General features: G+C 35.1%; 1 protein-coding gene across 5 annotated transcripts in view; it reads left to right on the forward strand.

The window, feature by feature from the left end:
• Positions 1-14,943, forward strand: part of CORIN (corin, serine peptidase) — a 130,336-nt gene that overhangs the window by 104,519 nt on the left and 10,874 nt on the right. For all 5 annotated transcript variants that reach the window (XM_072037646.1, XM_072037645.1, XM_072037644.1 and 2 more), the window contains 3 exons: positions 228-338; positions 1,947-2,076; positions 13,094-13,216. In XM_072037646.1, the coding sequence (XP_071893747.1) occupies positions 228-338; positions 1,947-2,076; positions 13,094-13,216 (364 nt within the window). The remainder of the gene's footprint in view (positions 1-227; positions 339-1,946; positions 2,077-13,093; positions 13,217-14,943) is intronic.

The following is a 14,943-nucleotide window of genomic DNA, read 5'->3' on the forward strand; positions in this document are numbered from 1 at the left end:
TTGCTGTTTCCAGACATCTTTCCTCCCCTTTGGATTGTGGTGCTGTCTGCAACTATGTGGTGGTGTCTATCCTGAGTTTTGTCACAAATATATTTCGCTTGCTCTGTAAATCTGATCTACCTTCTCCCTCCTTCACTTTTTTTTTTCTTCTTTTTTTTCCAGTCTCAATGTACATTTCATGCTGATCATCTCTTTCTCAGTGTGAATTGCGTTTTTCTTCCTTGCAGCATTTTGTGAGGAGCATGAGCTCGAGTGTGCCAACCATGAATGCGTGCCACGTGAGCTCTGGTGTGATGGACAAGCAGACTGCAGTGACAGCTCTGATGAATGGGACTGTGGTAAGTTTCTGTTGTGGTGCACTCTGACTGGAATTGATATTTGGGTGATGGTATTATTAATGGTGATTTGATTTAGAATATAATTGCAGTGGTGGAGAATTTCTCCTTTGTTACCAGGAGAGACTGGGTTGAAGTTGATGAAGCATGCAAGAAAATGGGCAAAAAAGAAAGGAAAAGCTCGGTATTAGGTGTCACAGAAAGATATAGGAGAAGTGACAAGGCAGAGAACTTCAAAATAACGTATAAAATCTGGAAAGTGCTGTGGACAGATAAGAATTTGGACAAAACTTCTAAGCCCTGATTCTGTACTCACGAAATTCAGTGTGACATTCCAACTAAATGCAATGGTGCAGAAGAAGAAATTATGAGAAGATAGTACTTGCAGGTCCCTTTGCCTTGTTTAGAGATCTGTAGAATAATGTAACCTGCCAGTGCTGACCATATAGATAGTAGGCCTCATGCTTTTATGTGTAAAACTCTCCAAGCATTATTCTTTACATAAAAATTAAGGTGAATTTCAACAAAGCAACAACAACAACAACAAAACTGAAAAGAAGCATATTGGATACTAGTAACTCTGAAATTTCACTTAGTTAACAATTATTTGTGTACATGACAGTAGTTTATATTACTAAGTTTTGAGATGTTTTGTATGTTGCTTTAAATATAGAAACAAGGTATGCCATGGCTTACAGAAGCACATAAATTTTGTATTCGTATTGAAGTAAATTGTATAAGCATTTTAAAATATTTAGCATTAATATACAATAACATTTAGTAAAAGCTATGTGAGAACGAAGAAAAACTCTAGAATTTCATGTTTGAAAAGTTATAATCTAAGATGAATGCATATTTTTCTTGGGGAAAAAGGGGAGGGAAGCAAAAGCATCTTCAGCATATAGCAGAAATGCTTAATGGCTGCATTAAGATTATTACTCTCCAGGCAAAAGTTAGAACAGTTTACCTAAAACCACATACATTGGGGGAAAAAGGCATACAGCCCCACAATCTTTTGAGGAATCCTAGAAAGGAAAGGGATGTAAATTCCCACTTGTGCATTTTGGGCCATTATGAGATACTTATTATGTGGGATAAGAACGGTTCACACTCTTTTAAACAAGAGAGAAGTAATGGTCATAATTTTTCTTGTAAAAAGTAGCTGTTTTTCATTTCTTGAATTAGAGCCCCATATTGTTAACAGGAACAATGCATATTACTGAGAATCAAATGATGGAATCACTCCTATATCAAGCAGCACTTATCCCTCAAGCTTCTTTAGTAATTTCAGCTGAGCTCTTTGTCAGGTAAAATATCATTTAACAAGATTAAGGCTTTCATAAACCCATGTTAACCTGTGCTTGTGAGTCAAGAGTATCCTGGTTTATTCTAACCTTCAAGATGTCTTTTTTTAGTGTCTCATCCTGTTCATTGTTATCAAGATTCTCACAGCCATGGTTGACTTGATTTTTAAGTCACATAGCTATTGAGAATATAAAGTCAGCAAAAATGCCAGTGTATTGGGAGTATGTATCTGTGGGTTTTCGGTGTGCCATATATAAAAATAATCATGTGAATTAATAGTAAAGTTATTTTTCTTTTTCTTCACAGTTACCCTGTCTAAAAACATGAATTCCTTGATGTTTCTGACCATTCACAGGTCAGCTGCTGATAACCATGTTTGTGCTGATGAGTGGCAAGAAAATTTGAGTCAACTGGCCTGCAATCAAATGGGTTTAGGGTAAGGTCAGTAGTTTGTAGCACTGGTGAATTTCTTAGTCCAATGGGAGTGATGAAGTTAAATGTGAATGATCATTGATCCCTGTGACCCATGCAATGGTAGACCTAGTGTGGAAATAATTAATACAAGGAAAAGAATAGTGGAATTTTGTCATGTCATGAAATATGTCAGAAACAAAAGCTGGCTAAAATCTAGGCACTTTCACCATTTTGTAAGCACTGCATGATTGTTAAAAGAGTCTGTTGAAAAGATAATGTCTTGCCATGAACTTGCAGTTATTTCCAAGGCTCAGAATTGTTTGGAAGTGTGTTACTCTGTATATCCCTAAAGAATTAATGCAGAATTGTCTTATGAAAGAAAGGAAAGTTTCTCTGGGTTCTGTAATAAATACAGTGAGATAGGCAACCAGATATATTTAATTTTGGTGTCTCTGAACAGAGATTTGGAAATGATAGTGTTTTCTGTGTGGATCTTGGGGGAAAAAATATACATGTATGCATCTTTCTTATTGCATGCACACTATCATCTGCTTGATATCCAAAGCTATCTTTTACTAAGACAAGCCTGATGGTATAGAAGGATATCTTTTGCCAGTGTCTGATCACAAATCGGATTAAGAAATCTCTTTTCTATCCGCCTTTTATCACTACGTAAATTGATATTCAATCTTGTTCTTTGTACCTTTCTCAGAAAACAAAGGAGGATAAAGACCCTTTACAGTGTCTGCACTTAACCTACTCTGTATTATTACCTTGCACTGCATGGGTACTTAACATCATTTCTAACAGATGCCCCTGAATTCAAGACCACCTGCACTGAACAGAGTACCTGCCATTCTAACACACAGTAATTCTGTATTGCTCTAACTGATTTAGTATATCTAAATAACGTTGACATTATCTTTATGCTTTACCTTCCTGTAACTTCCTAATAAGATTAAGCTCCTTTGGTACCTTCAAAAACAGTTAATTGCTTTTGGAACTACTTTGTTATCTAAAAATAAGCTGATCATCTTTATATCAGTCAAGTTTTATTTATTTATTTATTCATATCTTGGTCTCAAAACATTAATATAAAATATTCTTCATTTTCTTATAATGGTTGCTGTTAGGAAAATGGAAAAGGTATTAAATTATCTCAAGACCTCTGATCCGTTCCTTTTTTTTTGCAAGATTTGTCTAGGATGAAATTATCATCAGTTGAAACTTACATTTTCCTGCTTCTTTAGTGAGACTTGTTAACAGAAGTAATTATCAACCCTATCACTTCTAATAAATGTATCAGAGGCAAATATTTCTTAAATCTCACAGACCCATTTTCTAAAAGGGGAAGACTAATAATAATTTTTCTACAGATTCTTTTTGGTGATAGGTGTGAAGTGCAGTGGGAATTTTCATTTCAGATATGAAGTCTATAGCTTCAGTCTGATTTTAATATTCAATTTTAATTCTTCCTTCTGATAGCTCAGAAAACCAAAGTAGTGTTTGTCTTTCCCTTTCTTTGTGCCTGATTTTGTCAGTCATCTGAAGCTTGATTTCCTTAGCTGTTCTCTGTGTTTGTGGGAACTGGCACTGCTGAAAATACAGTGGATTAGTTTTGAAGAAGATCAGTAAGAAAAACATAGGTTGTAAGGCATACATCAAAACTAATGTCATAAAGGAGTGAGTAAATATAGTTATTTAACTCTTCTTTTAACATTGCATGAGGGTTCATTGAATACGTCCCAGAATATTTGTCTATGTAGTAAAGGGAGAAGATTTAATACTACATTAACAATAATAATAATAATTAATATCAGTGTAAAATCTGATCTAATGCCATAGATTTCACCTGTTTGCTATTACGTTCTGCATTATTTATTTGACTAAAGATGGCAAGAAAGGCTGAATATGATGTTGATACCACTGGTGTATTTAATAAGTTATTTCCAGTTGCCACTAAGGTTGCAGGTAAATTGGACTGCATGTTATATAGAGCACAAATACAGACCAAAGAAATTTTGGTCAATCCTTTTTATCTATCTATCTGAAGATAACATATTTTAAGCAATGTTTTACTTCAGTTATTCCCAATAGGAAATATTTAATTTCAGCAAATTAAAGATGTGAATGTAAAAAAAAATTGTGCCACTGTGCAGAAACCACCAGTTGTGTGGCTATGCAAATTTATTTAATAATGACTTATGATTATACTTGATTTAATAGATCTCTTTTTATTCTTAGAGAAAAACAGTTCAAAGTTGAGACTTATTAATAACTCAGACCTGGAATTGCAATGAATGGTATCATATGGTATTTTTATTTTCTATATAACTCTGCAACGTATTGTTCATAGCTGTGTCTGGTGTTTTCCCAAATGACAAACCTCAATTGCTATATAATGTTGTCATGTTTAAAATATGAAAGTAATGTCTTTCTAACAACTTGTAGATATCTTTAATTCTTCAGCCAATATTGATCTGAAAAAAAAATGAAGATAATTTAATGACAGCAATTAAAGTTAGATTAATTTAGCTAATAGATAGTTGTAACAGATTTGACAAAATAACAAGCTGTTTGGGAAGCATAAGCATGGTATCTGAAGCAACATTAAAGGTAATGCTGTTCTGACTCTTATACAAAACTCAAACTGTTTTCCTGGCTGTCAACCAATTGTAATTCCACAGACACTGTTTTTTTTTTTTTTTTTTTTTTTTTTTTTTTTTTTCTTCTGGTTTTACACAACACAGCACATGCAATGTGTTGTGTGATGCAACATCACAAAAAAAAAAAAAGTGCAAGTTCCAAGAATTGCGTGAAAGGCTTTGGACTGATGGTGACTGTTGCTCAAATTATGCAATACACGTTCTTAACAGTTCTTTTGTTTTCCTCTAGTGCAAAATGAGTGTTATGTGCAAAGTGAACTTTTGTATATAATGCTAAGAGCCTAAGGGGAACTGTTTGTAGAGTTCAAATCTTAGGTTTTGCAAAGCTTACAGCCTGAGAGAACTGTTATGTCACCTGATAAGACAATCTGTTCATCTCAGGACAGATGATTTTGTTCATAAACTGAGTCTCACTTTTATGTACAGTAGGGCATGTCTCTGGCAATTGGTTTTCCTGCTACCACAGAGAACAAAGAAACAATTGCCATCATTTTCTCAGGTCAACATTAGCTATATTGGTTACACACACTAGCACATGGTGTGTGCTAGAGACTGTGTTGCTGAAGATATGCATACTATGCTTGTTCAGAATATTGTTATGTTCAGAGACTTGTCTCGATGTTTAGTTGAAGAAAGCCCTTTTCACATATTCTGAGGTCTGCTTTTTTGTTAATGAAATGCTGATGATAAAAACATGGCCTACTCAGATCTAAAAATTGACAAAACGAGAAGTTAGTGGAATTGTTTGGATACTTTGTGGCACTTGAGTGGAATAGTTTCTCTTTCTTGCACTAGGATGATTATGATAGCAAATGTCATAATGATAAACTTCAGCAGCTTGTACCCAGTAGAGTACAGGAGAATTTTAACTGATCTGCCTGGTCTAGTATAGCTGTATCAGCATAAAATCATAGCTGTTTACCAAGTGAGTTGTTCATAAAAATCTGCAGTAAGCTCTGCTACCTTTTCCTGGAGGCTGCACCACTGGTGATCCACAGAAATAGGTAGCTCCTTTTTCTTTGTTCCTCTGCCATAGCATCTACTGTTTGTATTTATGGAAGGGGAAGGCTGATCTCTTGCTCCTGCCTGGCTTTTTTCCCCTCTGAATGCTTTCTCACCCTACCTCTTTGGTACACCATTCTCTAATAATATTTGCTCATATATATGCAGTCAAGCTGCTGGAGCAATAATCCCTTTTTTTCATTACCTGAATTACTATGTTCTCTAATTATTTTATAATTATTTCTGTATCAGAAATTAAGGAAGTAGAGTGTATGTAATGTCTTATATGCTTAAAAACATCACAAAAACTCAAAATTGTGTCCTATCCACAGTAGAAAATTAAATTTTTCAATTTAACCTACTTTATTTTCTCCAAGAATAAACATGACATTTAAGAAATAAAATGCAGAGAATGAAGTATTGGAACATACTAATTGATTTGAAATTAATATTCTCTCAATAGAATATATAATGTGCTTGACCTACCTTGAATATATTTACATTGTCCCTGTCTGCAGTGTGTTCTCTTTTTAGAGGTTTAACAATATAGAGATTTCTTTAGATTACATTTATTTAATTAAGAGAAACAACAAATAATTACTGAATAAGATTTACTGAAAATAACATTACAAGTTGTAGTTGACATGGAAGACTTGGTTCATCACTGCTCAAAATTATTAAAACAATGTTAAAATGCAGTTATACATAGACTTTAAGCAGCATATTAGAGATGTATTAGTCTATATCTCATAGTTTATGTCTCATCTGTCATGTACATATGCATTTTGCAATATATAAAGTTATTTAGAGAAGGCTTTTTTGAAGAAATTTCAAACTAATAATTCTTTGCAAATTGTAATGATTGCTTCAAGACCATATTAATAATATGGTCACTTGCCTCTTATAACACTTATTGTCTGCATGATTGGATACTTTTCTTTCTTTAAGTAAAAAGGTAATTGTGCTGACTAAAAAAATTAAAAAGATATGTGGATACTGTCAACCACAGAAAGGTTGTTATTTTAATGGTTGATCACAAATACTTTTTCCAAACTATGTTATGTCCCAGCTTGTACAAATGACATTATAATAAACATTTTTTATTTTTTTTCCCTGGGGCTTTCAAATCAAATTTGCTGAGTTTAAAACTACACAGATATTAAATCTGTACAGACAGGAAACAGATGCTGTTCTAGCTCTGAAATAGGCCTAATTTGTTTTATATTAGTACCCATACACATGTTATTCATTACCTTCTGGCACAACACAAAGCTTCCTTTTTCAAGCCTGTTGTCACATGCATCTAAAAACAATAGAAGCTGAACAGAAGAATGTTACTGTTACTTTGAAGATAGAAGGAGCCCAGTTATGGATTATACTTAATTCTAAACTTTTTAGTACATGAGATAAATTTGCATAATGAAATAGGGAAAATGAGGTATTAAAACCATTGTTGTGCAGAAGTATCCTGATTTATGTTGCTTTTAATTATGAACAGAATATTAATTTCATAACCTAAAATTAGTCCCTGGTTTCTGTTTTTCTTTTCTTTCTTTTTTTTTTTTTTTTTAATCATTTTTTAATTGTAATTTAGTATGCAAATTATAATGTTCCTTGTGTTTCAGTATAAACTATACTATAATATTTGTCTGTTGACCACAGTGATCAGCAGTTAGCAATCTAGAATACTTTGAAACCTATTATTTCTTTAATATTTCCATTGCATAACTTTTGTAATGAAATGACCCTAAACATTACTTTTCCCCACTGCAATCAACTTTATAATGTACAAGACAAACTGGCTTTTGTTTTCTTATTAAATTAAAAAAAAAAAATCCCTCTCTCCCTCTCTGAAGTACATGTAAGGGAATCCATAAATTGACGTTAAATTTATTAAAGGAACTTTAATTAGACTTTTAAAAAATGAAATTTGAAAAATTAGTAAAATATAAGTTAGAATTTCCCATTTGGGTAGATGTTTTTTGGCAAATTAAAATGTCTCAACTTTCTGATTTTTTAAGTGACTAATTTTGTAGTTGCATCTTCAAATAATGTTTATGGACATTGCCTTAGATTAAAGGAAAATTCTTAGATTAAAGTAATTATATATTTTGGAGTATTATTTGCCCTTTTGTTAATCTAGCAGACAACTTTTCTGAAGCAACAAGACTTAGTTATCTGATACAAGCTGTACAGTGACCTGAAAGAGGAATTCTAGGCAGTGGAAGTGTAGTTCAGACTTACAATAATCAGTATAGAACAGTGTAAGTATGTAGAAAAAGAATAAAACCTAGGAATATATACACACATATATTTAAAAAGGCAAAATAAAACAAATAACCTCAATAAAATATATTAAAATGTTTCTATGATGGCAAAGCATTGAGAATTAGGGCTAAAGTAAGAAAAGAACAGACTATATGCTGCTCGTCAAAGTAGCTGGGTCTGCTGGAATGTGTTCAAGAGAATTTAAGATACATGACTATGGCAGATCTGCATTAGGATTGTCAAATGTTAGCCAGTAGCTTTGAGAAGTTGTAGAGAATGGCTTTACAAGGCTGAAAACTGTCTAATGTGCCATCTTTCATGAAAAATGAAAAAAGAGGAGATTTAGAAACTAGTTGGCTTGCTGCAATTATCAACAAATAATTACAGAAGTATAATATAAGGAATAATACAAGTTCTTAATGACAGACAACCTGTATTTATCAATAACATATGTCAAATTCACTTAGCATGAAAGTTAAAAGTACATCATTATGTGAAATGACTTTTGAAATAAGTAATGGGATATGGACAAAGATGAAAAAAGAGACTGATGATTCATTGTCAAACCTTAATGACATGGTGTTGAGCTAGACACATCTGTCTGTGATGTTAGTGTTGTCATGGGTCAGTCAGATGATGGAGTAAGAGTATGCTTACTAACTTCTCATTCAGTATCAAGCTGGGGGGATCTGAAAGCATTTTGGAGGACAGGACTAGAATCTGAAATTAGAATTTCTTGACAGACTGGAGAAATAGCCTGAAGTCATACTAATGATTTCAAGACAGTTCAAGACATAATGTGTAGGAACACATTGAATGGAGAATGGCTGGCAACACAGGAATACTGTAAAGAAGGGACTAGGAAATATTGTGGCTCAGAAGATGAAGATAAGGAAACAACACCTTACTGCTATAGGAAAAGCAAACATGGTATTTATGTATATAGTCAGGAATGTTTATGTACGTAAACATTCAGTGTAATCCCTCTGTTTTGTTCAGCTTGTGTGGGATTTGGACTAGATGGGGAAAGTCCAGATGAGGTCACCGGGAATGACCAGAAACCTAGAAATCATGCTCTGTGAAGAAAGGCTGAAAACTCTATGTGGGGTGAATCAGGGTGAAGGAGGTATGGGAGCCTTCAAATATGTACAAGGCTGTTGCAAAGAAGCAAGGAATAAACTGTTCTCTATTTCCAGGGGAAATAAGATACAAGTAATAAGCTAAAATGACAGGTAGGGAGATTTAGAACAAAATTGCTAACTGTAAATCCTGGAATGCATTGCCTAGAAATGCTGAGGAATCTCCATCATTAGACATTTTTATAAGCAGGGTAAACAAATATCTGTCAGAGGTAATTTAGATATAGTCGATCTTATTTTGGGGTAGGGGAATGGATCACGTGGCCTCATAAGGAAAATTTCCTTTCAGCTGAATTTTCTGTGATAGTTTTGCTTTGGTCAACGGTTTAGTGAAAGAAAGCCTTGTGGATTTTTTTTTTTTTTTCCAGAGGTTCTAATACCATTTCATTGTTGAAAACAATGCAGAGAATCTCATAAAAATCTGAGTGAATGTGATAGCTTTTACCACAGAACTTGGTGTACCAGTTAGTTCAAATCTATAGGGAAAAACAAATCATAAATATTGCTGTTTATAATGAGTCTACTGTAAATTTATTTTACTATAATGTTTTTGATATGGCCTTGGAGAAGTCTGTAGACTAAGACTACAGACACCCTAAAGAGTGTTCACTGTGCTAGGTCAGAATGGTTGAAAGTTTAGAAGTTTTATTATAGTTCTTTAGAATAAAAGATTTGCTACAGATATTCAATACCCATATGGGACAGCCAGTTAAATTTTTTGTTGTCTGTAAAGTAATAGATTCTTAGAACACCATCAGCCCTAAAAACAAAAAAAAAACAAAAAAAAAACAACAAACAAATGCTTCCATCACAACATCACCATGAGATTTTAGAATGGTACACGGATTCAGGTAGGATTTTTGATTTATCTTGAAAGTTTGGTGGAGGATCTGGTCCAAAGATCATTACTTAAAAGGTCTGCATTACCGTTACTGTGATATGAATGTCTTGTGTTTGCAGGTATCACTAAAGCTTGATTTAAGTGATATAATTATATCAGTTACTGTGCTGTAATGTTATACTCCAATGTGTGGTAAAACCTTTGCTAGTAACTGTCACTGTCTTTTGGGATCAAGATCTTCAGCATAGGTACTATCCACTACAGTGCATCAGAATCATACAATCCCAGTTGTATGACATCTGGAGATCACCTAGTCCATCTCCCACTTGAAGCAGAACTGTTACCTGAACACTGGATCAGCTTAGTCACTTCTCTGTTTAGCCAAGTCTAGAAAACCTTGAGAGACTGACACAGCCTGTGTTTTCCAGGTCTGCCCTGCCTTCCTGGTGGAAAAGTATTTCATCTGCTATCAATCTCCAAAGCTGCCACTCCAGGCTGTTACCCATGTTTTACTATATGGCACTACTGAGAAAAGTTTGATCCCATCGCCCTTTAACTCCTCTTCAGGTAGTTGTAAGTTGCCATTGAGGTGGCTCTTAGCTTTATCCTCACAAGACCAGTTCCTTCAGTACCTCCTTGTGCATCAGTGTCACAGGCCCCTAGATACTTCGGAAGCCATCACAGGGCCCTCTCCAGTTTCTGAATACCCTTCCTGAACTGAGAGGCCCCCAAACCTCACACTGCATTCTACATAAATACACTTTCAGTCACAAAAATACGGTTTCAATTTTGCTTATTGTTGCAATGTAGGTAATAATTAAAAGTGTTAGTGTAAAATCAGCACCATGTTTCTGAAAAAAAAAAAAAAGCTGTTCTGTGTAAATAAAAGAGGAAAAAAGAAAATTTTGCAAAGAATTGAAAGAGCTTTCTGAAAAGCTGATGAAAAAGGTTCCTTATTTGGCTCGTTTGAAAACTTGAGAGATATTAAATATGGACACACACATGATTTTTGTGCAGACTGAATCAATTTAGGTCAAGTTCAGAAAGCCATTAAAATAAAAATTTGGAAAGACAGCTAATTTCAACCTCTATTTGGAAAGAAAGCTGATTTAGATTTATGTATTAGAGTAATTAGTAGCTATATCCTTATTTTGTTCTAAATCATTCATTAATAACTTAAAACATTGTTGGAGTCTCTAAGAAACTCAGTAAAAGAAAATATTCCTATGAAGAAATTATACCCTATGAGATGAAGTGGCAGTATTCACTGAAAAATGAATCTTCCCTTTAGAGCATGTCCACAGAAGAAATTCTGTGCTTCAGCTCTAGGAGGGATAGGATAAAAACTTTAGAAGGAATTCTGAAAACGTAAATTAGGGCATATTGGTTCTGAGTGTATTACATCAGGCTCTGACTACCAAGTGAAAAAAAGCATAGCCATTTTATTTTATCAAATAAAATGTATTCTATTAATAATTATAAAATTTCATACAGGCTTAAGTATCTTGTAGGTTGTTGTCCTAGTTTAGAAATGAGTCTGTTTAATAATGATTATAGCATCATGAGCTGTAGGTTTCAACAAAATAATGTGGTAGTTTGGATAATATAGATTTGGATCCATCAGATGGTAATGATATTTGTACTTTTTTGAGTTACATATTCTATAGGTCAGACACTTGTTTACAGCTATATAAAATATCTCTGTATGTGTCATCTTTAGAGAAAAGTAAGCTTGTGTTTGTCTGGTGGGAGAAAGAGTGGAAATTAAGCAACTGTTGGAAATGAAGGAGGGGGGTGGGGGAGCTTTATGTGTTTTCCATAGGCAAGCAATGATGGAAAAAAGATGTTTGCTGCAAAAATAGCTTTCTCTCAATGAGAAAAAGTACAGACTTTAAAAATACTTGTTACTGTCTGGTTGCACATTCTGGGTAGTAGCTCATGGAATGAGATTGCTTAATAATGCCCAGAGAAGGCTCTGAAAAATAAGTCATGTAACAGGCAAGACCCATGGGTGGGATCTCAGAGCCTAGTTAATTATTTCAGTCCTGTTGAAAACATTTCCATGTGGTTGCACTGACAACTTTACCATAAATCTTAATTCTTTGATATTTGTTAATTTATGTAATCAGCTGGTAAAGGATACCATACTTCGATAAATATTTTAAAACAAATACAGGTAATGTTAGAAAAAATAGACTCTAAGACAAACTAATAATCTGGCTGGCATTGCTAGGTACTGTCATGAAAGACTTGAGTTCAAAGGTGACTTTTAGGACATTTCAGTTTTTCTGAACATCTCTCATTCTCTTTTCCATAAACCAGTGCTTAGAATTTGGCCCATAACTAGTGTTCAGGGGAGCAACCCTTGGAAGCCCTTCTAATTGTCAGGAATTGATAGCTAATCGTGGCTGTTTCTGTGCTAGAAAGCTATGTGACTTGTACAGCTATTTCAAAAATACATTTTTTTCCCTTTTGGCAGTTGAGATTTACTAAAACAGTCTCTTCAGTGGTTTATCAGGCAACACCTAAACTGAGAAAGTGGAAGTGTGAAAACATCTCCTGGTGGAATCATTCTAACTTGCTTTCATATTCCTGTTAATTTGCTGCAGAAGGCCAGGTTTGACATTATCACCTGTAATTTGTTTTACTTACAAAGTCAAACAGCTTGGACTTAGAGATAGCTCAAAGTATTATTAACAAAATTTAGATTGCTCTTTACTGTTATATCTGATTGGATTTCCAAAGACAGGAATGCAAGGAAATATTTTTTACTTTTTCCTCTTCCACAAATGAAGATCTATTTGCTGTACTTATGGAGTCAGAAAAATGTAGAAACATTTCAATGTATGCTGTATAGTGAATTCCACCAGAAACCTCTTGCTGTTCCTGATTCTGATTCTGTTTTTTATCAGAAAATACAATGTGAGTGACAGTAGTACATTAGCTGGCCTGGCTTCTTGGGGTGATATAATTCCCCTAACTATGGTTCTGTTACACGTGCCTTTCACGTAACACTCTACTCTATGTTTTGATAGTGAACAGGATGTATTAGGGCCTCTTCCTTTCATAATTGTAACATAGGAATTTAATAGGAAGTCTATGAATGTCTTTTATCTGTTTCAGAGGACCACCTACAACAGAAATTGTATTAGAAGATGAGGAAATACAGCACCAAAAGTGGCTGAATCTGCACCCAGACTGGAAGAATAAGAATGCATCAACTTTACACGCACTTCTAGTGAATGGGTAAGTGATAGGTAAATTAGATTTATTTTGCTGTTGTAGGTAGTCACTACATTTGGGGAGATCACAGGTTTTTCAGCAGAACAGTATCCTCTTACAGTAAGCTTAATTAGCAGCTTCTCTGGCCTTATACAGTGGTAATTTTCTTTTATTAACTCTACTAAACATGTAGTTGGTAACAAGAAGCCAGGCCTCAGTTGTGGTTGAAACATTCATAGCGTGACTTTTGAGTCTAAAGAGTCAATTAACGTAAACATTCATGACAAAAAATGGGAGAGCTATCTAATCCATCTTCAAAAAACAGATTGTTTCCCTACTCCTCTTTCAAATGGCCAGAAGGAGATTTCATAACTCTGTTCTTCAACAGAACATTCTTGTGTTTCACAACAGAAGACTGACTTGGCTAAATGCAGAGGGCAGAGGTACAATATATGTGTGAAGAAGAAAATCTGAGGAATACACCTCGATTTTTTTTCTTTTCCATTGTTGTCTGCAGGAAAGCATTTCATAATGGCTGATTCCTTCAGCAGAACAGTACTAAAAAGATTGCGTCTACAAGTGCATACTCTTGCTTTCCAGCAGCTCAATTTTGTGCTAGTTCTGTTCTACAGTAGTAAGTTCCTCATTCATTTAAATTCATTTTTATCCCTTCATCTAGAAAAAGGGACATTACAAGATGGAGCCTGATACTTTTGTTTTTACATATTTTCCTTTCTCACTGTATTTTGCCACTAGCCTAATAGTATCCAGCTTCCAGGTTCTGGAAAACTGTGCAAAGGAAAAGGATCTGGGGGTGTTGGTTGATGCTCGGCTGAACATCAGCCAGCAGTGCGTTCAGGTGGCCAAGAATGCCAATGGCATCCTGGCCTGTATCAGGAGTAGTGTAGGCAGCAGGAGCAGGGAGGTGATCATTCCCCTGTACTCTGCTCTGGTGAGGCTGCACCTTGAGAACTGTATTCGTCTTTGGGCCCCTCACTACAAGAAGGACATTGAGGCCCTGGAGCAGGGCTACGAAGCTGGTACAGGGCCTGGAACACAAGTCCTATGAGGAGTGGCTGAGGGAACTGGGGTAGTGTCGTCTGGAGGAGTCTCAGGGGAGACTTTATTGCTCTCTACAACTACCTGAAAGGAAGGTGTGGGGAGCTGGAGGTCGGACTCTTCTCACAGATAACCAGAGACAGGATAAGAGGGATTTGCCTCAAGTTGCATCAGAGGAGGTTCAGGTTGAAAATTAGGAGAAATTTCCTCTCGGAAAGAGTGGTCAAACATTGGGACAGGTTGCCCAGGGAGGTGGTGGAATCACCATCCCTGGGGGTGTTCAAGGAAAGGTTGGACGTGGTGCTGAGGGACATGGTTTAGTGGGTGACATTGGTAGTAGGGGGATGATTGGACCAGATGATCTTGGACGTCTTTTCCAACCTTTCAATCAACCTTCTATGATTCTATCTAAATGCTTTTCTCCAGATTAAATCAAGAATAAACATCTTAGGTTGTGAAAAGATGCAGAGGCAGGTCCAAAATCATATTCTGTTTGTTCACTAAGGTACAAAGGACTTTCAAGAGGCTTTGCCGTATTTGAAAGTGGTCTGCTAGGAAATATGTGAGAAGAGATGTATTGGAGCCTCTGAGCTACAAGATAGCGTGGCAAAAGATGTAGTCTCACCCATAGTGAGGTCACATCAAATAAACTTCTCAGAGTGTGTGTGGGGGTAGTAATTTATTCTCATGAG

This window comes from Anas platyrhynchos, chromosome 4 (assembly GCF_047663525.1).
Source record: "Anas platyrhynchos isolate ZD024472 breed Pekin duck chromosome 4, IASCAAS_PekinDuck_T2T, whole genome shotgun sequence".
NCBI lineage: Eukaryota > Metazoa > Chordata > Aves > Anseriformes > Anatidae > Anas > Anas platyrhynchos.